We start from the raw sequence: 24,265 nt of genomic DNA, 5'->3' as shown, positions 1-24,265 counted from the left end.
ATATATTATCTGACTTAACCATCATAGCAGTCTCTTTTATAGATAAGAAATGCAAAGCATGAATAATTTGCCTAAAGCCATAACACAAGTTTGGGAAAATATAGTATGTAAAAACCACTTAAGCCAGCCTTCCAGCTGTTTGGGAGGCTGAGGCAGGAGGATTGCTTTAGCCCAAGCCCTTTAGAGGATGCCTGGGCAACACTGTCTGAGAAAAAAAGAAAGAAAGAAAGAAATTTAAGAGTAGATGGAGCTTCTCTTTTAAGTGCACCTGATCAGTAATCAGCAGTTCATTTGCTTTTCGTAGCAACCCTCAGGTAGAGTACTTTGACCGTACCATGAGTATAGTGAGTCATAAGTAAGTGGTGACATTTATGAACTTTTTCATACAAAGGAAGGGGAAAGAAAGATATATAAACTGTTAAAATGAACCTAAAATAAATGTATGCGTTCCTTTTCTTTTTTTCTAGAAAAAAAAAATCCACCCTTTTACTTTTTTCAACTCATAATTGATAGTACCTGATAGTTTGATATAAAAAACTGTATCTAAGTTGTACCAAGTTTCTAGCCCTCAAATTTTCTGAATTTTTTCCTAGTAGGTCACCTTGTAGCATCCTTAACATTAATTAGATTTGGGAATCTGAAGCTGCTTCTGAAATTCTGGCTATCAGTGTTATAAATAGCAATTCTTCAACTTGATGCTTGCCTAGCATGCCCAAGACCCAGGGCTCAATTCTAGCACTGCCAAAAAAAAAAAAAAAAAAATTCAATTTGAGAAAAATAAATGTCTGTTTTATGAATTGCAGCATATTCTGAATTCAAAGATGTTCTTGTAAAGCTTTGAGGAGTCTCTAAGCCCACTTGTATTTTGTTAAACATCAGGTGGTTACATCTTGGTGGCCAGCTGTGTCATGCAGTCTTGTTCATGCTGAGTTGGTGATGTACCTTGTCCGTTTGTTCCTTTGACTTCTGTGTATTGCAGCAGATAGGAAGGGTGCTTCTTTGATAAGGTTGTTTTAGGGTAGTAATCTTTGTCTTCAGTTTTGCCAACAAGGCACTGCTTAGTCTTGTTAGGAGCTTTATGGTCTGTTAATGACTGTGCCAGCTTCCCCCTGCTGTGATGAAATACTTGAGAGTAGCTGCCTAGAGGTGGAAGACTTCACTTTGGCTACAGTTGCAGTACAAGCTCCCTCGCATGTGGGTGCGTGGTGGAAGGGCCTGCCAGAGGAAAGCTGCTCACCTCATGGCAGGCAGGAAGCACAGACAGGGAAGAGGTGGAGAGGAACGGGATGGACCAGATAGACCTTTCAGTGGCACTTCCCGCAACTAGAGCCCACCTCCTAAAAGCCAGTCAGATAATGAACTCCTCAGTGGATTCATCCACTTGATGAACTCAGAGCTCTTGGATCCAGTCAGTTCCCCCAAAGTCCATCAGCTACAACCAAACGTTTAATAGAGCTTTTGGGGGGACATTTTGGATCCCAATCATAACACTGATAATGATTTTCAATTTGGCTCTGGAAAATTTAGTAGGATAAAGAAGCTTTTTTAAAGTTTCATATTTGGATACATTTATTCTTTTAGTTTTATAAAATGCAAAGTTGACTGTATAATATATTGTTAGTAAAACTTATTGCTGTTATCATGTATAAAAGTCTTGCTTTTTTTCCCCCCAGTATCAGGGATCAAATTCCAGAACTTGTGCTTGCATAGCAGGCCGCGAAACCACTGAGCTAAATCCCCGGCCCCATGCTTTTTTTGTTTTTAAGACAGGGTTTACTGTGTGTCTCAGGCTGGCATTGGCCTTATATTCACTGTGTAGCTCAGGCTGGCCTCATACCTGTGGTGATCCTCCACCTTCAGCCTCCCAAGTGCTGGGATCATAGGTGCGTGCCTCTAGGCCCATTCTAAAATCTTGCTTTTTAAAAAAATTTCTTGGAATGAAAAATTAAAAGTAGATGAGTTGATTGCATTTTTATCTACTTTATAGACTCTGCCCATCTTCGTTCGCAGTGAGAAGGTGGATGCAATGTGGATAATGTGAAGGAACAGGTGGTTATAGCTTTTGAAACTTCTCATACCACATAGAATTTCCTTGGGGAGTAACTGTGTACTAATTGTACACAGAAAAGGGGTAAAATTAGGGCAAGGAGATACTGTCTGATAAAAGAACAAATATTGTGTCATTCTTAGTTTAGTTTAATGAGTACTTCTAAACTTCTCACGTAGTGGTGTTTTATAATGTTATATATAAATTTTGGCTTTCTTTTTTTGAGATAGCATGTCTCAGTGGCCCAAGTTGGCCTCCACTTATGTCTTCCTGCCTCAGCCTCCCAAGTAGCTGGGCTTACACATCTGGCTTATTTCCTGAACATCAACCCTAGGGAATGTTCTTTTTTGTTGTTGTTGTTTGTACCAGGGATCAAACTCGGGTCCTTGCACTTGTCCAGCAGGCAGCTAAACCACTGAGCTAAATCCCTGGCCCGGGAATGTTCTTAATATAATATTTATGTTACTTTATAAGGCAAACTAGATTAAAAATGTAATATTTAATTAAAAAAAATAGAGCCAGGCATGGTGTAGATGCCTGTGGTCTATGCCTGTTGTCCCAGACTACTTGGGATGCTGAAGCAGGAGGATCCCTTGAGTTCAGAGCCAGCCTGGCAACTTAGTGACACTCTATGTTAAATATATGTGTTTTAAAATGTATAATAATGTGTTTATATATGTAATTGTGTGGGTGTGTGTGGTGCTGGGGATTAAACCCAAGGCCTCAGGCATGCTAGGCATTTGCTTCACCCTCTAGCTACACCCCTAGATGTATATATAAGAAAAATTTTAATTTTTTATTTTATTGGTACATTTTAGGTATACGATATGTATATATAAAATATTCAAGCCATTATAAAAGGTATACTAATTTTATTGTTAGGTGAACACTAAACATTGTACAGATTTGTAATCTCAATTTAACAGGTTATGTCCAATAAAAACTAAGCAAAATGAAGGAAAAATTGGAGAAATATTATGATGATCTGCTTTTTTTTTTTTTTTTTTTTTTTGGTACTGGGGATCAAACTCAGGACCTTGCACTTGCGAGGCAGGCGGCGGCACCACTGAACTAAATCCCTGGCCCAATACTCTGTATTTTTGAACTTTGTATTTTTAAAAAGCCAAAAAAGGTAAGTTGATGTTAATTGACCAAATAGTTAACAAAATATTACAAAATTAATAAGATCAAATTTATGTTAATTTCCACTAGACTGTTTCATGTGTTCTCTTACACGTCTATGATCAGGCAATGAAAAATCATATCAACTTAGAAGTGACTTGGTGCTAATTTACACCAAGGGGGATTGGGGATTTAGCTCAGTGGTTCCGATGCCTGCCTCGAAAGCCCAAGGTCCTGAGTTTGATCCCCGGTACCACAAAAAACAACAAAAAAATTAATTGAGGATGAACATGGTAGAGAGTTGGAAAAGTGTAAAGTCTGCATATAAAGACATACATTTAGGAAGTTAATATATTTTTAATAGCCTATAATTAATTATAAACTAATAGATTATAATTAAAATGTGAATTTAGAAGTTGCTCAGCTTTGGTAAGACAAGGCTTAATGTCTGGAATTCTTAAGTGACATGTGAAAAACCAATGTTTCCATAGGTTCTGCCCTTCCCTTACGGAATCCACCTCTGCCTGCCACTTTCCAACCAGGAGCTCCTCCTGGGCCTCCTCCAGCTGGAGGCCCACCACTGGTAAGGGCCCTTGCGCCCCAGAAAGCATCACTAAGAGCTGCACCCCAGCCTTCATTCAATGCAGCTGTCAACCAAGAAGGTAATCATATAACACAGTTCCTAAAGTTGGACTGAGGACGGAATGATGAATATTACCTAAATCCTGTGCATTTAGAGTTATATTTTTCCAGAAAATCTAGTTTCATTTAGGGAGGGGAGTCAGGAATTTAAAGTTTAAAAAAAATGTCTTAGGATTTTCATTGCCTTGTAGTGGGTTGTGGACTAGCATTTGGGAACTACTACTTTTAGCTCTGTTTTTTTTTTCTTTTTCTCTGGTGCTGGGGATTAAACCCAGGGCTTTGCGCATGCTAAGCATGCACTACCTCTTGACTATATTCTCATCCCCTCTTAGCCATTTCTGTTACTGTATAGAACTTTTAAAAAAATTGACCTTTTGGGTGTGAGTGCAAAAGAATTTCTGTTTTTCTGGACATGGTGTTAGTAATAAGAGTTTAAAATAGTTGTGTTTTGATCGCTGATGTTATTAAAAATATTAATGAATATTTACCAGAATAAATAAAAAGTCAAATATATAAGCATTTTGAAGTTTTATGTAAGTAAGAATTTTTACCTCATCTTGGGATGTTACTTTGAAATATGAGTATTAATTTAAATGCAATATTTTGTGAAGTAAGAAATTTGATCTTAGTAATGTAACCATTGCAGGAAGACATGCAAATAAATAGGAAAACAGAGAAGCTGGGTAAAAACTGGCCCACACCATAGGCTTGAATATGGTCAATATTATTATTTTTGTATTTTCTTCCAGCATTACTTTTTAAAGTATTGTAAGTAGGGAAAGTTCAGTATTAATGATGAGTAACAGTATATGATAAGGCATTGTCTCACTGGGTGCCACAGTATAATTTCAAAAATGAAACTATAATAATTTAAACTTTTAGCCAAGATGAATTCACACACTTGATGTTTCTTGTTTTATTTGTTTCTACTAAAGTTCTACTACAGTTTTCTGTATTAATTCTAAAATTGCTCTTGAGAACTGGAAAGAAGTTACTGAATTTATTGAAATTATTAATTAAACTTATGTGCTTGGTCTTAACGTGACTATTAAAGTTAGCACCGGAGCAGTGATGGTGAACCTTTTATATCTTTCAAAGATATTTCAAAGATACAAACAGCCTGGGCCAGGGATTTAGCTCAGTGCTTTCACCGCGTGCTGCGTAAGCGCAAGGACCTGAGTTCAATCCCCGGTAAAGAAAAAAAAAAAGAGAAAGATACAAACAGCCTGCTGTTTCACCTGTGCCGTAGGTTCAGCACCACTGTGCTGGAGATTGATGCTGTTTGCTGAATTAGTTTCCTTTGTTCATGAATTGGAGCTTATACATAGCAGAAGTACCTGGAAATAAATGTTTAGCCTCAAAAGCAGATGTTCCTGGCAGTATCTTTAGTCCTCTACAGTTAGGGAGGAGACAAATTAAGATTTTCTTTTTTTTCCCTTTCTGTACAGGGTGTTGACAGGGCCTTTACATTGAGTTACGTGAGGTCCCCCTCCCCCCACCGTGTCTTTTTTTGTTTTCCTTATATATTTTTTTGAGACAGGATCTCCCTAAGTTGCCCAGGCTGGGCTCAAACTTGAGATCTCCCTTCTTCAGCTTCTTACAGACTTGTGCCAACATGCCTGGCAAGAATTTATTGTCTTTATGGCTTAGTTAATACATTATGTATATGCATGTTCTTTAAGCAGTCATCCATTGAGGGAAACTTAGGAGGATTCCATGTTTTGGCTGTCATTTTTATTGATGTAGTAAACATACTGCTTTTGGTATTTCTATTTTTAGTTTTTAGAGGAACTTCCATATGCTTTTCCATAATTGCTGTACTAACTTACATTTCCACCAGTAGTGTGGAAGAGATCTCCTTTCTCCACTTCCTTGCCATTGTTATTTTTTTCTCTTTTTGATAATAGCCATTCACACTGGAGTGAGATGTTACCTCATTTTGATTTTGATTTGCATTTTCCTGATGATTAATGATATTGAGCATTTTTTCACATATTTGCATATCTTCTTTTGATAAATGTTCATATCAGTTGCCCATCAGTGTTTGACATTTTTGATAGGCTGTGGTTTATTTGTTTGGAAAGTTGTGTAAAATTTTAGAGATTAGTTCATATCTCAGAGAAATTGTGCTAGTCATTCTAATTTAAATCTTGTTAATGAACTTCCTTCTTAGGTATTACATCAAATACCAATAATGGATCTATGATGGTACATAGTAGTTATGATGCAATTGAAGGAGGTGGCTTCTTGGGTGAGATACTATAAAAGCTTTTTTCTTAAGTCTTCTTTTCATGGAAGTAATATGATTATAGAAATAATATGCGCTCATTTTAGAAAACTAAGAAAACACTTCACAATTATGTCATCTAGCCATACCTTCTGATAAATAATTTTGATTTCCATGCATTTAGTTATTTGTTATATTTTCCTCCTGTCAGTATTGGGATCGTGGACTTCATTATTATTCTGACTGTATAGACTATTTCTGTCAGATTTATTTAAATTTATTTAGCTAGTCCTGTAAGTTGAACCCTTTAAGATGTTTTCATTCAACTTGTTCTAAATTAAAATTTAGTCTGAATACAAAGTTTAGTACGTGATAGGGGCTGAGAAGGTAGCTCAGTGGTGGTGCACGTGCCTACCCTGTGCAAGGCCAGGTTCAACCTCCAGTACTGAAAATAGGTACTACCTGATATGAAAATGAGTTAACTAGACCACACTTACTTTCGCATGCTTTTGGTTATAGTCTCCATTAACTAGATTTTAATCATCGCAGTTTGTAACTGGTAGTTGTTTTTATTTTATAAAATTGGTAAATGGAACTATTACATTAATCCAGAAGATTTTGGAGTTATGACTCCCACAGTTTAATGGATCTGTGTGTTGATTTCAAGTATTCTGGAGTATAAAATAGAACTTAAAAGTTACCTTGTTTCTAGCAACACCACAGCTTGCTACTAAGAATCCCCAGATGAGCCAAGGTGTTGGATATGCATATCCCTCCTTACCTCCTGGTTATCAGAACACCACACCACCTAGCAGTGCAACTGGAATGCCGTCTTCTTCCTTGAATTACCCAAGTGGCCCCCAGGCCTTTCCTCAGGTAAAGTTTTCTTTTTTCAATGTATGAAGGAAATTTTAGGAAGGTATAATGGGCCAGGCATGGTGGCACATGTCTGTAATCCTAGCACTTGGAGGGCTGAGGCAGGAGGATTGCCATGAGTTTGAGGCTTCCCTGGATTACATAATGAGTTCAAGTCCAACCTGAACTTTATAGCAAGACCCTGTCTTAAAAATAAAAAAGAAGGTATATTGAACATTTTGATAGCCTGTTGTACTTAAACATTTCTTCAGAACTAAAAGATTGACCAGTATCTTAGTTACTTTTCTCATTGGTGAGACAAAATACTTGACACCCAAAGTTAAGAGAGGAAAGGTTTATTGTAGCTCACAGTTTGTAGAGGGTTCAGTTCATAGCTGGCTCCAAGGCAGAGTGGCATGGCAGAGGAGAAACAGTTTGTGGCAGGCAGAAGGCAGCAAGCAGTGAAGTAGTGACAGCAACTGTCTTTCTGTCCCTTTATTCTATCCACACTACATGCCCTTAGGGCAGGTAGCACTCACACCCAGGGTGGACCTTCCCATTATCCCCACCCAGAGCTATGCCAAACCAATCAGTGGACTAATTGAGTAATCACACATTCTTGATCTCAGCATGACATGCTGTAGATCCAGCCTTACCTGTGACCCCATGAGGCTTTGGGGGGACATCAAGACACAAGCCATAATAACCAGGAAATCTAGATTACACTTTTGTTATTAAGAGAGAAATGAACCAAGTTCCTACCCACTCAAAAAGGTTACTTATTTTAAAATTTTATTTGTATCCATAGACTTCCTTAGGTGCTAATCATTTAACTGCAAGCATGAGTGGATTAAGTCTGCATCCGGAGGGCCTGCGTGTTGTCAATCTTCTTCAAGAAAGAAAAATACTTCCCGCAACACCTTTGCAGCCTCCAGCTCCAAATTTACATGAAGACATCCAGAAACTCAACTGTAACCCAGAGTAAGGCTTCAGATGTTTCTTAAATGTGATGTTGTGCATATCCTGTTTTCTAGTCTTTTTATTTTGGTTTGGTTTTTGTTTCAGGTATTATGAATAAGCCATATAAATAGGCTAATTTATGAAAAATTTCTGAATACAGAAGATAGAACTCTGTTACTTGCCTACTTGAGATTTGATCTAAATTAACTTCTTTTTTTTTGGTTTTTGAGATAGGGTCTCCCTATGTAGTTCAAGCTGGCCTTGAACTCACTAGGGAGCCCAGGTTGGCCTCCACCTCCTGGTGATCCTCCTGGCTCAGCCTCCCAAATGCTGGGATTGCAGGAGTATGGCCCCACAAATGACGATTTGATCTAAATTAAGAAATAGGGTTGGAATTGATTGTTGCTCTTATTAGCTTTAATGAGATTATAATGTTCATTAGCATTACAGTAGCTACATTCCAAAGTACATCCTAAATATTTGCCATAAGTTTAAATGTGTGTAGTAAAGACTCTGATGAATTGAATTTTGTTATTTTTTTATAAAATTATATTTTGTTATTTTGAGATAGTACTTTTAAAACCTTCAGCAAAACTGAACTTTTGTATAATAAACTTTGGCTGGGCCCAGTGGCACACACCTGTAGCCCTAGATTTTCAGGAGGCTAAGGCAAGAGGATCACTTGAGGCCAGGAATTTGAGACCAGCCTGGACAACACTCATCTCAAACAAACTTGCATTTACAAGTTTGTGTCATCACCAGGTACTTCCAGTGTAATCTAGATTTATATAAATAAAAACAAGCCATTGTCTAGGGACTACACAAGCCAAGTAGAGATTGTATGTTAAATGTATAATACAGAGTAACCATCTACTCTGTGTCTGAGTAGAACTTGGATTTAAATAATTAAATTGGATAAAATTTGAGAGGGTATATGGAAATATTTAATCATAGTCTGACTTTTCTGTTTTCTTTTTATTTATTTATTTTTGGTACCAGGGATCGAACTCTAGACCTTGTGCTTGCAATGCAGGCCGCTGAACTACTGAGCTAAATCCCCGGCCCTTTTGTTTATTTTTGAGACAGGGTCTCATTAAGTAGTCCAGGCTGGCCTTGAACTCATTATATAGCTCAGGCTGGACTTGATTTATAATCCTCTTTCCTCACCCTGCCCAAACGCTGATATTATAGGCATGTGCTACCAGGTCCAGCCTGATTTAATATTGAGATATGTGTCTTTTAAACCCTTTGTATGTGTGTGTGTCTCTGATAGGGTTTTTTTTGGTACTGGGGATCGAAGTCAGGACCTTGTGCTTGTGACCTAAATCCCTGGCCCCTGTATGTGTGTGTCTCAATGATAACAGCAACTAACACATGCTTTTTACCTTGGTATAGGTTATTTCGATGCACGCTGACTAGCATTCCTCAGACTCAGGCCTTACTGAATAAAGCCAAACTTCCTCTGGGGCTGTTGCTTCATCCTTTCAAAGACCTAGTGGTATGTTTCTCTATTGAAAACAACTGTCTTATGTAAAGTTAGTGGTGAAAATTTTTTGGCAATTCAGGATTCATATTTAGAATTTCAGCGATTTTTAGGAATTTGATCATTGACAGGTTTCCTGTGCTATTTTGTTGTTGCACCCGTCCTGTGTCCCTTTTTCCTCTCTTACTCTATTTTAGATTGGTAATTAAAAATTTTTTAATTTAATTTTGAGACAGGTTCTCACTGCATTGTTCAAGCTGGCAGTGAAGTCGTGATCCTCCTGCCTCAGCCTCCTGATTGCTAGGATAACAGCTGTTCATCAACCACTCCCAGTAGTCATGGACAGATTTCTTTATAATCCAGCGAATAATTTTACTGCTAAACACTTCAAAACAAAATAAGTATGTTATTGAAAAATTCATGAGATGCTGAATAGAATAGAGGTACTGAAAAAAACAAATATGTGAACAATAGTGGTCGGGGATTTAGCTCAGTGGTTCTGCCGCCTGCCTTGCAAGCGCAAGGTCCTGAGTTCGATCCCCAGTACCCCCCCAAAACCCAAAAACAAAACATGAACAATATTATTTTACACTTGATCTTAGCCAAAAGGCCGAGAAGTGATGAACAATATTATTTTAATATGTTGTAAATTATTTGCCTAATAAAGTACTTTATCTTAATATCCTCATTCTGCCATTTTTGGCATGAAGTTATGTTATGGCAAGAAGTTGCCTCCCTCAATAAATAAAATAAAAAAGATATAGTTCCAAAAGGGAAAAAAACCTGATTTACCTCTGTCCTAAGGCTCTGGGACCTCGACACGTGTCCACATGCTCTTGAAGATTAGTGTTTGTTTCCCAAACCAAACCTCCATTTGGTGATAAGATTTTATTTTCTTCTGATTTTTTGTTTCATTCTTACAGTGCTGGTGGGATCACACCTACAGCCTCATGTACTAGACAGGTGCTCTATCACCAAGCTATATGGCCAGCTTTATTGATTTTTGTTACTTTTTTTGGTACCGGGGATTGAACTCGGGTCCTTGAGTGTGCGCAGCAGGCGTGAAACCACTGAGCTAAATCCCCGGCCCTTATTGATTTTTGAAATGACTCAACTTTAGAACTTTTGTTTTTTTTGTACTGGGGATCGAACTCAGGATTTTGCACTTGTGAGGCAGGCATAGCACCACTGAGCTAAATCCCTGGCCCAAGAACTTTTAATATGTAGGATAAACTTTAAATGTAATTTAACTTCATAACAAATCTTTTGATAGGTCTAAGTAGGTCTCATAACTTCACATCATAAGCTGTGTAATGACCTAGGCGTGGTGAGCCGGTGTAGTGTCATACGCCCATAATTCCAGCATAGCAGGCAGAGGCAGGAGGGTTTTCAGTTTGAGACCAGCCTGACTGCAAAGTCTCTTTCACAAACAAACAAACAATCAAACAAAGCTTTGTAATAATCTCATTGTTTTAGAATGTTGTTCCTGTTTCCTCTGTCATCTATCCCAGAAAATACACTGTCTTGGTTTTGTAGTGTGTTTAATGAGATGACAAATACTTGTTTGATTGACTGATGGATTGATTTTTCTTTTGATTTTGTGAGACAGAGTCTCACTATGTAGTTCATTCTGGCCTTGAATTCACTATGCAGACCAGTCTGGCCTCGAAATCACAGTGATGTTCCTGCCTCAGACTCCTTAATACTGGGCGTGCCTGTGCCACCCTGCCCGGGGAAATACTTGTTTTAAAAGGCAAATTTTAATGGGAATGATGCTAGAGAAAATAGGGTTTAAAATGAATACTTTTCAGTTACATAAATTTTCTGTGTGGCAAAATTTTTTTCTTTCTTTTTTTGCTACTGAGGATTGAGCCTAAGGCCTTTCCAAGTCACTAAATTATACAGGCTAGGTCTGCCTTTGCCTCCAGAGTACTGGGATTATAAGTGTGTACCACCACACTTGATTTTGTTTGGCAATTTTTGTTTTTTTGTGGTGCTGGTGATTGAAGCCAGGCCTCTTGCTTCTAGGCTGTATGGCAGTTTGAACACGTTTTATTTTCTCCAAAATTATAATGTTCCAGTGATTATGTGGAAGGGTTGGGTTAATATTTGCCTTTTCCAATGGTCATTGTTTTTACAGCAATTGCCTGTGGTTACATCCAGTACAATTGTGAGATGTCGCTCATGCAGGACGTACATCAACCCTTTTGTCAGCTTCCTTGATCAGAGGAGATGGAAATGTAACTTATGTTACCGAGTCAATGATGGTATGCTTTTTTGAAACATTTTACAATTTCTACTTGCATTGTAGGAAAATCAGATTATACAAACGTGAAGTAAAAGAAACAGAAAAGAGCCTGTAATCCCAGCTACTAGGGAGGCTGAGACCAGAAGAGCATGACAACACACAGAGACCCTATCTCAAAGAGGAAAGAAAAGAAAGAAAGAAAGAAAGAAGGAAGCAGTCCTGTTACCTATCTATGATCAACGCTTCCACTTAGAGAAAGCTGGCCACTGATACTATCACTGATATTTTTCTATGGCTTTATACTTGTAAATAAATAATACTTTTAAAGCAAAAAATGTGATAATATTTTGAGACCACTTTACATTTCTTATACTGAGTATATATAGTAAGTGGTATATTTCACGGTATTATTTCAGCCAGTTAACTTAAGACATATTTTTATTTAGAAATTATCCCATGCCTTTTCTCTAGGGTGAAAGAAAATAAGCCCACAGGATAGCTGCTTAGTTCACTCACTGCTCTGTGGGCAGTGCTGGAAGCATAGTTGAATGTCACTTTCTTAGTAATTGAGGAGGGGATCTTCCTCAGTTATTATTTCATAACTTCTTTTTTAATGGTAGCTAAAGGAAGAAAAAGAAACAGGCTCTGCAGAGTGAGTTTGGGGCAGATAAAAGTAGGAAAATATACCCGACAGCAGTGGTGTCGAACCTACAGTATGCGTCCTGCAGTGGGCTCTTGTATCATTGGAAGCGCTGAAAGGATTGCTGTCGCTGTCCTACAGAGTGAGTGCAGGCCACCATGCAAGAGAGAACACAGTGGCAGAAACTCTGTGGCAACTGTCTCCTCAAGCTGTTGTCAGGTCTAGGCCATCCTATGGAAAATGTGCTCCTGCTCTCATGAGAAGTCTGTGTGCAGGACTTTGGGAACTGTTCTGCGCATGTGTCCTAGGGTTTTGTAATTTACAGGTCATACTTATTTCCCCAGTCAGCAGTGCTATGCCCTCATTTCCTGTCTCATTTCCCCCAGAGAAACACATATTCCCATAATTCTTTTTGTTTGTTTGTTTTGGTATTGGGGGTTGAACCCAAGACCTTGTGTTTTCTAGGCAGGTGCTGTGCTGCTGAGCTACATCCCCATCCATGTTTGTTTGTTTGTTTGTTTTGAGATAGGGTCTCACTGTGTAATTCAGGCTGGCCTTGAATTCACTATGTAACCCAGAACTCTTGGTGATCTTCCTGTCTCAGCCTCCTATGTGCTGGGATTACAGGCATGCACTACCATGCTTAGCCATTCCCCATAATTCTTTATGAGGTGCTGAGGGAGTGGAGGTCTCTTGTCTTCTTTAGCTTCTTCCGGCTGGAAGGGGCTGAAGACCGACCTTCTGGGATTATCTGCTCTTTAACTACCTTGGGGTATTGTGGCTCACTGGTTGGATTGAAGAGAAAAACTGTTAGAAATCAATGAGAAAAGAATTAGTGACCGTTGAGCTGTCTGTTTCATAGGAGAAAGAAAGTAACTGTACTATTATTACGTTGAGGATGTAGAACCCAGATACGAAGAGCAGGTCAAATTTCTACGCTTCTTGTGGAGGACAAAGTATGGCAAAGAAGGAGATTAGATGAATTATCAAGAGCCTGAGGGCCATATTTTAACAAGATTAAGCACAGAATGGATCTAATTAAAAATGGGAGCCTCGACATAGGTGCCCATTTAAGCTGTGGTGCGTTAGGGTCATTAGTGACTCTATTTGTCTGCACCTGGAGCAGTAATGGAATCTTGCTTTTCTAAGAGGAGCTTTAGGTCTTCCAGAGGCTCTCAGGAATAGCTTTCTTCTTAGTCCCTTAATGTCTAACATTACCCAAGGTTCCTCACAGGAAATGGTGATGTCCGTGGACAGGGGCATTGTAAGTTCCCTTGGGCCTCTTCAGAGCAGGAAATGAGGGTTTTGACTGGCCCAGGTCCTCTCGGAGCAGGGAGAGCCAACCCTCCAGTGCCATGAGTCAGGCACACTCGCTGCCTCACACTATGAGCAGGGCCCAGGCAGTGGCTTGGTCTAGTTTTGTGCCCAGTCTTCAGATTTCTTCTTTTTTTATTTTATTTTTTTGGTACCGGGGATGGAACTTGGGTCATTGCACTTGTGAGGCAGGCAGTGGAACCACTGAGGTAAATCCCCGGCCCCTTTTGTTATTTTAGACAGAGTCTCGCTGTGTAGCACAGGCTGGTCTTGAACTCTTGTTCCTCCTGTCTCAGCCTCTTGAGTGGTGGGATTAGAGGCATGTGCCTCCACACCTGGCACACCAATGTCCAGACTTCTTACATTTAAAACGGGAACCTCTGTTGTCATTGGGTTTTTTTCTTAGATGATTTGGGTGAGTTTAAAGTATTGCCGATCGCAATAGCTATAATTTTAGCTTTTCTCTTTTGACCCTCCTCCAGATCGTAGTTGAACACAGAAGAGCCTATGTCTGACAATTGGATTATAGGTGCTTGCAGTCCCATTTGAAGTTTCTTCTTTAGAGAGATGGGAATGAGAGACTGGTGGGGATCCGAGGACAGGATCATTAAAGATATTTCTCTTCCTCAGGGGCTGTAAATACCATAATTTCTAGGCTTTTCCCGAGATAAAGGGTTTTAAAAGCCTGAACATAAAGGATTTCACTCCACCTTCTGTGTTTTAAGCAGAAACAGTTTAACTGGAAAAGTCTCATAATTTGCACTGCCATCCCATACCCATCTTGCCATTTTCTAGTTCATTCTGAACCCAAACCATGTTGCAGTAGTAGATGAACTATTCCTTTTTAAATTGGCAGGGTCAAATCTTTCCCACTGATCAAGAATATGGCTGAGTGGTGAATTCAGTGGAATCTGTGGGTGTGGTTCACGAGGTTTCCCATGGCTCGTCTTGGGGGCTACAGAGAGAGACAGCTAGGTCTCAGGTCCTTAAGTTGGCATCCCATGCAGAAGGAGGAGACCTGATGAGTCCACAAAGGATCCCCTGTGAGGCTCAAGTATTTACTGGACAGACATCTCTGTCTGACGCTAGGATGATGCTGATGTTTTTCGTACAAGCATAGAGGTGTTGAGGTACTTGACGGTTCTCTCTAGAACTGGGTCTTGGGTCCTTAAAATGATGTCTCATGCAGAAGGAGGAGACCTGATTTGAGCCCACAAAGCGTCCCTTGTGAGACTCAAGTATTTCCTAGACAGATTTTTTTTTGTCTAAAGCTAGGATAATGCTGGCATCTTTTATAGAAACATAGAAGAAAGCCCTACTGAGAGCTTTTGTCTCCATATGGGGCCCATTAACTCCTTAGGGAGAGTGGGTTGACCCATTTGATGGTTCTACCTAGTCCTTTGAAACTCCCAGAACATCAGGATGGATCTTCTTCCCCCCCTCACTGGAATTCCCTTAGCCTTGTTGAGCCACTTGATGGCTCTACTTAAGCAGGTTAGAACCACTCGAGGAACAACTTCTTTTGTGTTTACCCCAGCAGTAAAAACTTTGGTACTTTTTTTATAGCAGTAGAGACAGAAACCTCCTTTCTTCAAGAAGAAAAACTTTGGAAGTCCTAAGGAATGACTCATTGTCACATGAGTTAAGTTTTACTGGCTGTTCTTTTATTCTGCTCAGGCCATCAGGTGTATGTTACTCAATTACCTGCATTGTTAGAAGAAACGAAGGGATCTAGAAACAAATGTGGTGGCCGACTCAAACCCATGTCTAGCCTCATGACAAGACAAGATGACAGCCAGCCATGTGACAACACAAGATGATGACCTGGACTAAAATAGCACCCTGAGAAAGAAACGGCCATCCAGGAGAAAAGCACAGATGATACTGGGAGTAAACTGGGGTAGCCAGCTACTCAGGCATGCTACCAAGTTACCAACAGCTATTTTTCCCCAAAAGAGTGAGAAAGCTGAGGAAAGTATCACAGAGAACAGAAACATGGGGTCAAACAGGTGTCGACTAGGTTAATAACAGGTTCTCTGGCTGTTCTTCACTGACAGTTGGCAATAAGTAACTAAAAATGGGAAAGAGAAGAAAAAGTGAGATAAACTTCAAGCAGGCTGCGGGTCTGTTGCCGGTGGAAGAAAAACACAGGTCATGCATTCTCCTCCTTTATCCCATAAGCTATTCTTGGTGCTGTGAGTCCCCCAGATTCCCAGCCTAGGGGAGACAGACAGGGAAAAAAGAAGAAAAAGCCTTCATGGCATTTTAGAGAGAAACAAGAAAATGTGCCCAAAAGGCCGTACGTGATCTCCTGGCTGGCTAAGACAAGTGTTTTTGCGTGCTGGAGTCTCCTGGAGGTGGTTTCTAGTTTCTTTCTGTCTTGAGCAAAAAATTGGTTGAGATAATTGCAGACAGTAGCCAAGTTTTATTAAAGGTAGGAAAACAGCCTCTGCAGAGTGAGTTTGCACTGAGTAAAAGTAGGGAAAGAAGTATACCCTCCATGCCATCATGCAAGAGCAATAACTTAAGTTATTGTCCACCCATGAAGAGTAGAGATTAAAATGAGTATGCCACTATTCAGGTTGAAAGGGGGTGTTTGGAAGGAAATTTCATTAAGAGAAATAAAAAGAGTAAAAGAAGAAGAATTGAGAAATAGAGGAATATAAAGAGATTTTTATAGGAAAAAAGAATCAGGATAATATGTAGAGGTATAAATTCCATATGATAAATGTTATCATTATGTATATCTAAAATGTACCAATAAAATTAATTTCAAAAAGATTTTTAAAAACCACTGTTACTGTTTGTGTATGTTTTATAAGAGTTGAGGAAAATGAGTATAGATTACAAACATTCTTTTACTCTGCGGTAATTTATAAAATGTGTGTATAAAGTTAGTATACTTTAACAGCTTGGTGTTCGAGTATATAAAATGAAATTGTGATATACAGAATGAATCGTGATAAAGGTTGAAGCCTATTTCACAAACTGTAGCTCACCCTTTACAGAGGGATTTTAATTTCTTATGTAATTACTGGAAGGCCAGGTGTAGTGATAATTAATTTAGAAAATACTCTGAACACTAGTGTGTTATAGGCAGACTACCACTGATACAGGATGTACATTAACCTTTTGTCAGCTTTCTTGAGATGCAAGTATAACTTAAATGTCTCATTAATTAATGAAAGTCTTAATCCTGTATGGCTTTACATGTGAAATAACCTTACAGCTTTTCTAGGTCCATCTAGACTATACATTTCATGTGTCAAATGTTAATATCCTTGTATAATTATGGAATTTGAGGAAACATGGTATTTAATGAGAGTTTTTACAATGTTTTGAAGTTATTTTGGGAAAACAGCTTTAGCAAGAATTAAGACAAAAAAGATATCGGGAGATGGGAAAAGAAGAGTCACAGTGGTTGTAGTTGTAAAAGCAAGGCGTATTTAGTGCCTGTGAATACATGGGGAACTTGAATAGAACATTTAACAAAATGAATTTATCCTTTAATATTTAACTAACCATAAACCCCTCAATTAAGAAAATAGCCAACTGCAAGGTATATTAATATTAAATCCATCCTTTGGTATTGATTAGTTTAATCAATATAATATTTACTTTATACAGTTCCTGAAGAATTCATGTACAACCCTTTGACCAGAGTTTATGGAGAACCTCACAGAAGACCTGAAGTTCAAAATGCTACTATTGAGTTTATGGCTCCTTCAGAATACATGGTAAGCTTTCATATTTTTATACAGTATACTCATAATGGTGGATTTTAAGTAAAACAATGTCATATCCTTTTACAAAATATTATGGGCCTTTTTTTTGGTGGGGGGGTTAGTTTTTTTATGGTAGTAGGGATTGAACCCAGGACTTCTGTTCTGAGCTATATCCCCAGCATATATATTCTTTATTTTGAGACAGGGTCTTCTGAAGCTGCCAAGGCTGGCCTTGAACTTGGACTTTTCCTGTTCAACCTCTCAAATAGGTGGGATTACAGGTGTATGCCACTGCACCCAGCAGAATTTTATGTTTTATATTTAGAAAGCATAATATTTGTTCATTATAAAGTATTTAGTTTATATATAAGGATACATTTGAAAAGTGAGAGCATTTGTAAGATTCCACTTAGCTTTCTTGTGTGTCTGTTGAGAAATTTGCAGTTTAATAATTTTGTTGTTACAAATAATGGTGATGAAGATCCCCTTGCAAGTACTTTTATACGTATGTGAGAAAATTTTATATATGTCTTACATTTTAAAAATAATTATGTTTGATGTTTAGTACTTTACATTTTAGAGGGACCCCCCCCCCCCCTTTGCTTTTTTGAGACAGGATCTCGCTGTGTAATTCAGGCTGGCCTTGAGCTTGTGGCCATCCTCCTGCCTCAGCCTCCTGACTGCTGGGCCTTATAGTTTTGATCATCAAAATAATACTCTGAAGTAAGCCAGGGAAATGCTGTTAACCCTACTTTACAGGTGTAAAATCAAACTTAGGTTCAGCACCTTGCCATGTATCACTATGTAAAGGGAAGTACTTAATCTAAGCTTTTTGATTTGGTTATTCTTTTTTATTTTCCTTAAATTCTTTTATTGATACATTTTAGGTGTACAGTACATTTACGTTCATCATTGGGATCTTGTACCTTTACATGATGCATCTTGGTTCCTATTTTTCCCCTATTCCCTGCCCTCCCTTCCCTATTTACAAAGAGTTTATTTCTATTTTTTCCATTTCTCATCATTTTTCCTTTCCCTTCTTTCTTTTTCTCTACCCCTCCAACGTCCCGTACCCTTTTGCACCTTTTGTTCCTATTTCAGATTATCATTTATTCATTTTAATCATTTTAAGTCTTATTTACACTTTCAGTTTCTCACACCAGAGAAACTATTCGGTATTTACACATGTGTGTTCTATTTATTTCACATAAGAGTATGGTTTCAATGTGCATCCATTTAGCTATAAATGTCCGTAGTGATTTGGTTACTCTTTACCATGTCATGTTTTTTTTTGGAGACAAAGTCTTGCTTTATAGTTCAGGTTGTCCCTGAACTCACTGTGTAGCCCAGACTGGCCTCGAACTTGTGGTGATCCTCCTGCCTCAGCCTTCTGAGTACTGGGATTACAGGTGTGCACCACCATGCCAGGCGACCATGCCATTATTTACTCCAGGGATGGAAGGAGGCTATGAAGATAAGATATGAGGCCATCGTTTAGTTATTTCAGTATTTTAGTATCTTTTTTGGTCGCATAATCTCTTATCTGGGCATTTGGTTCCATTTACTGTGGAATCAGTCTCTTACCACAGAGTTGTAGTGGAGAAAACATTCTGTGGCACTTAAGTCGTTGGTAATAGCTTTCTGTAGTGTTACTCTTTTGAATTGACCTAAGTTCTTTTAGCACCCAGATTTTGCGAAAATGGCTTCCTTTAAAAGCCAGAAACTTGCCTATTACGAAGATTTTTTTTTTTTTTTTTTTTTTTTTTTGTACCGGGGATCGAACTTGGGACCTTGGGCTTGTGAGGCAGGCGCTGGAACCACTGAGCTAAATGCCTGGCCCCTATTACAAAGATTTTTGCTCCTTCATAGCTTACCTGCGTTTCATGAATTTGGTAAGTGGTATCTACACAGACACATAAAAGGTAGTATACTGTATGCCTAACTCTCATTGTGGTTATTTGATACATATACTGGCTTGAAAACAAAGCTTTAGATTTGGAAGTTTATAAAATATATGTAAGGTCTTTGAAATGGAAAAAAATATATATGTAAGGCCTCACATTTTTATAGAATTTAGCTGAAATATGTTGGTTAAATAACTGAGACTAATTTATCACTTTCATAGCTATAATTTTCCTGGTGTGAGACAGAAGGCTGACATAGAAAAGTCAGTGTAAGATAAATATGTAGGTTATCAAATAATTATGAAGTAACGTCTTTGTTAGCACTCCTTAAGTCAAGCAGCTGAACATTGCTGGAGCTGCTAGCAGACCTTTTTGTCCTATTTCCTCCCTGCCTGTCCTGGAGAACACCCTTCTGGAGTGTGGGAGTCATAGACTGAGTTTTCTTTCAAGTCCGCACCTGTACACAGTGTCATATCGCCTTATGTGTTGTTGCCACTCAGACTGTGAATAATGTTTATCTTACGGTTTTGCTGTAGGTGGCCACAGCAGATAAATTTGTTTAATCCTGTTAAATGTATTTAATGTGGTTCTTTTTTTCCCCTCCAGTTACGACCACCACAACCTCCAGTGTACCTCTTTGTATTTGATGTATCTCATAATGCAGTTGAAACTGGATACTTGAATTCAGTTTGCCAGAGTTTGTTAGACAATCTGGATTTGTAAGTGCCTTCATTGAATCTGAAACTAACAGTATTTGTAAATCGAGTCGTTTTCAAAATATACACCAAAAAAAGACCATGTAATTATGTTCCAAAAGTTTACGTAAGTCAGTTAATAATGTGAAAGAGATTTGTGGAAAACGTTTTAAACAACTGTACTATCTAAATTTATATTACATTTTAGAGTTAGTAATTAGTAATTTTTTGAAGCTTTTTTTTTCTTGTAGTGTTGGAGATGAAACCCAAGGCTTTGACATGCCAGGCAAGTGCTCTACTACTGAGCTACATCTCCAGCTCCTGAATCAGTTTTTATAAAATAACTTTAAATTGTCCACAAGTTGTGTACATACTTTGCAGCATTTGTTATATATTAACTTCCTAAGTTATTATATATAACATTATAGAGGAGTAATAGGTTTTAGATTGCGGTATTATTACTGCTTTTCATTGATTAGTTGGCTTATGTGTAGTGTTTTCTATTTGGGGAGGATACGTTTTTCCAGGTAAAAATTGGGAGCTTTGGACATTGTTTCTGTTGGTCTGTCTTCCTTAATATTAAACTAGATATCTCATGTGATATTGAGCAGATATTTTATTTAAAAATACATATGTATATTTATATATATGAAAACTTGATAAAATATTCTTCTATATTTGTTTGTTTTTAGGCTTCCTGGCAACACAAGAACAAAAATTGGCTTCATAACATTTGACAGTACAATTCATTTCTATAGTCTTCAAGAAGGTCTTTCTCAACCTCAGATGCTAATAATTTCAGATATTGATGGTATGTATTATACACTTAACTGCCTTAGGAATTTTTCATGTTAAAAGTATTTCTTGACTATATGGCAAATTATGAGTTTATGGTATAAGTCTACTATATAAATGAAAATCTTGAATATAAAATCATTAGATTGTTGAAGTTGTAAGAGTTCTTCAGTTCAATCTCTCACTTTATAAAAGAGAAAACAAGGTTATGGATAAGTGAATTCTGAACAAGGAAACAAAAAATGGTTAATGTTAGAAATCAGATTAAATTTAATTTTAGCACCTCCCCCATTCATTCATTAAAAAGTATTTGAGAGATGAGGATTTGGCTCAGTGTTTGAGCCCTTGCTTAGCATGTCTAAGACTTTAGGTTTGATTCCTAGTACCACAGAAAGAAAAACAACAAATATATATATATATATATTGGGGGGGTTGGGGGGTGGTTTGGAGACAGGGTCTCACTTTATAATTCAGGCTGGCCTTGAACTTACTATGTATCCCAGGCTGGCTTCATACAGCACTCCTTCTTCTGCCTCCCAAGTTCTGGGATTACAGACATGCACCACCATGCCCAGCAACAACAGATATATTTAAGGACAGAAATGAAGGCCAAAAAATTGTGTAGAAAGCTCAAAAATAAACCCTAACATATATAGTCAGTTAATTTTTTTGGTGGGGGGGAGAGAAATTCTTGCTGTATAATTTAGGCTGGCCTTGATTTCTCAGTGATCCTCCTGAGTGCTGGGTTAAATCAGTTAATTTTTTTGACAAGAATGCCAAGACTATTCAATGGAGGAAATGAATTTTTTCACCAAATGGTTGTAGGAAAACTGAACAAGCAAAAAAATGAAGTTTATGCCATGTCATAAAAAGAAAATTAGCCAAGAATGAGTTAAAGATCTAAACTTCAGGGCTAAAAGTATAAAACACAGGAGAAAAATCTTTATAACATTGGAATTGACAGTAAAGATAAGTGATTGGATTTTATTAATATTAAAAACCTTTGTATGTCAAAGAACACTATCCAGAGAGTGTAGAGAGCCTATAGATCTGAGAAAACATTTGCAAATAACATATCAAAAATGGGCAGAGAAAAAAAAAAAAAATGGGCGAGAAGATATACAGATGGCCAATAAGGACATGAAAAAGTGCCCAACATCACACTATTAGAGAAGAGTAAATCAAAACCGCAGTGAGGGCTGGGATTGCAGCTCACTGCTGGAGCACTCGCCTAGCATGCTCAAGGCCTGGGTTCATGCCCTAGCACTGGAAGACAAACAAACCTCCAAGAGTTAACTGCTTCATGTCGGTTAGGGGGGTGGCTAATATTTTATTATGTATGTATGTATGTATGTATTTTTCCAGTACCGGGAATCAAACTCAGGACCTTACGCTTGCAAGGCAGGTGCGGTGCCACTGAGCTAAATCCCTGGCCCTGCCTAATATTTTTTTAAAAATCATGGAAAATAACAAGTGTTGGCAAAGTATGAGACAGTACAACTCTTGTGTATTGATGGTAGGAATGGAGAATGGTATGGCTGCTATGGAAATTAGTTTGGCAATTTTTCAAAGTTAATGTCAAATTAGCATACAATTTAGCATCTGTACTTCTCATTACATACCCAAAATAATGGAAAGCAGGGATTGAGACAGATAATTATGTATTATTCATAGCAACATTAATTAAAGTAGCAAGAATTGGAAACACTCTGAAGCAACCATCAATAGCTGAACAAGGAAAATGTAGTGTAAAGGTAATAATGAAATATTATTTAGCTTTAAAAAGCAATGAAATTCTGATACCTGTCACAACATGGGTGAAATTTGAAGACATTTTGCTAAGCAAAATGAGGCAGATACAAAAGGACAAATACTGTCTGATTCTACTTATATGAGACATCTAAATTAAGAAAATTCATAGAGATAGAAAATACAGTAGAGATTACTAGGGGTTGAGAGAGAAGGGGACTGGGGAGTCACTATTTACTGCGTACAGAGGTTTTCTGTGGGATAATGAAAAAGTTCTGAAGATAGATGATAGCTGTACATCATTGTGACTATATTGAATGCCATTGAATTGTACACTTAAAAATAGTAAAGACGGGGGCTGGGGATTTAGCTCAGTGATGTCGTGCCTGCCTCACAAGCGCAAGGTCCTAGGTTTGATCGCTGGTACCAAAAAAAAAAAAAAAAGCTAAGAGGGTAGATTTTGTACATTGTGCATATTTTATCATAATAAGATTAAAAAGTGGGTGACCCAGCTGTGAGATTAAAAAATGTTAGAAGAAAACATAGGAGTGAATCTTGGATTTGGCAGCAGTTTCTTAAATGTAACATCAAATGCACAGGTAGCAAAAGAAAAAAATAGATAAATTGAGCTTCTTCAGAATCCCTGGACTACCCAGTGAGACTCTGTCTCCAAAAAAAAAAAAAAAAAATAGTTATGTGCTTTAATGAATACCACCATCAAGAAAATGAATACCATCAAGACAAGCCACAAATTGGGAGAAAAATATTTGCAAATCATACCTGATGAGGGATTTATACCTAGGTTACGTGAAGAACTATAACAATGAAAAAACAGAATAGCACAACATTAGGTTTGAACAACATTGTTCTACTCAATTCACAATATTCAATATTCTTGGGAGTGGGGATATAGCTCAATGGCTTACTTAGCTTCTGCAAGGCCCTGGGTTCAAATCTCTAGCACCTGCCACAAAAAATCTGTGAGCAATTTGATAAATGTGTTACATCATGAGTTATCAGACAAATGCAAGTGAAAAGCACATTGAAATGTCAGCTCATACCATGTAGGATGGCTAAAATTAAACAGGTAGATAATAACAAGTATTGGTGGAGATACGGAGAAATTGAGATCCTCACACACTACAAGAGTCAAAAACAGTGTGGCAGTTCCTCAGAAAGTTAAACAGAGTCACCATATGACCTAGCAGTTGGGAACTGTTAAACAAAGTGTAGTCCTATAGTAGAATATTATTCAGCAATAAAAAAGAAATACTGATGCATGGGTGAATCTTGAAAACATGCTAGTGAATGAAGCCAATCACAAAAGACCACGTACAGTGTGGGTCTCTTTATATGAAATATCCTGAAGATGTAATTCCATGGGGACAGAAAGTAGATTCATTGCCAGGAACTTGGTGTGGGGCTGGGCTGGGAGTAACTGTTAGTGGTTACAGAGTTTCTTTTTGAAATGATGATAAAGATCTGGAATTAGATAATGATCATGGTTGTATAACTACGAATGTGTAATAAAATCACTGAAATGTACTTTTTTTCCCCCAATGCCAAGGATCAAACCCAGGAGCTTGTACATGTTGGGCAATTGCTCTACCACTTAGCTACATCCCAACTCAGAACTGTACTCTTTTTTCTTTCATTCATTCATTCATTTACTTATTTTTTTTGAGGGGGGGTTACTGGGGATCAGACTCAACCTTGCACTTGTGAGGCAGGCAGCGGCACCACTGAGCTAAATTCTCGGCCCTATTTATGTTTTTTTTTTTTTTGGTACTGGGGATTGAACTCAGGTCCTTGCGCTTGCAGGGCAGGCGGTAGAACCACTGAGCTAAATCCCTGGCCAA

The 24,265-nt window shown here is 38.0% G+C and overlaps 1 protein-coding gene across 3 annotated transcripts in view; it reads left to right on the top strand.

Annotated features, from left to right (window-relative positions):
• The window catches only part of Sec24a (SEC24 homolog A, COPII component), a 71,092-nt gene that overhangs the window by 21,845 nt on the left and 24,982 nt on the right, over positions 1–24,265 (top strand). For 2 of the 3 annotated variants that reach the window (XM_004836554.4, XM_021241017.2), the window contains exons 3-11: positions 3,661–3,831; positions 5,985–6,062; positions 6,751–6,914; positions 7,702–7,874; positions 9,249–9,351; positions 11,477–11,603; positions 17,166–17,275; positions 19,774–19,886; positions 20,555–20,673. In XM_004836554.4, the coding sequence (XP_004836611.2) occupies positions 3,661–3,831; positions 5,985–6,062; positions 6,751–6,914; positions 7,702–7,874; positions 9,249–9,351; positions 11,477–11,603; positions 17,166–17,275; positions 19,774–19,886; positions 20,555–20,673 (1,158 nt within the window). The remainder of the gene's footprint in view (positions 1–3,660; positions 3,832–5,984; positions 6,063–6,750; positions 6,915–7,701; positions 7,875–9,248; positions 9,352–11,476; positions 11,604–17,165; positions 17,276–19,773; positions 19,887–20,554; positions 20,674–24,265) is intronic. The other variant, XM_021241019.2, reaches the window with a different exon arrangement.

Source organism: Heterocephalus glaber, unplaced genomic scaffold (genome assembly GCF_053883595.1).
Source record: "Heterocephalus glaber isolate CG9 unplaced genomic scaffold, H.glaber_assembly_v1.0 deba00001606, whole genome shotgun sequence".
Lineage (NCBI taxonomy): Eukaryota > Metazoa > Chordata > Mammalia > Rodentia > Bathyergidae > Heterocephalus > Heterocephalus glaber.
Note: the sequence above shows the minus strand (reverse complement) of the source record. Positions and strands in the feature narration are given on the sequence as shown.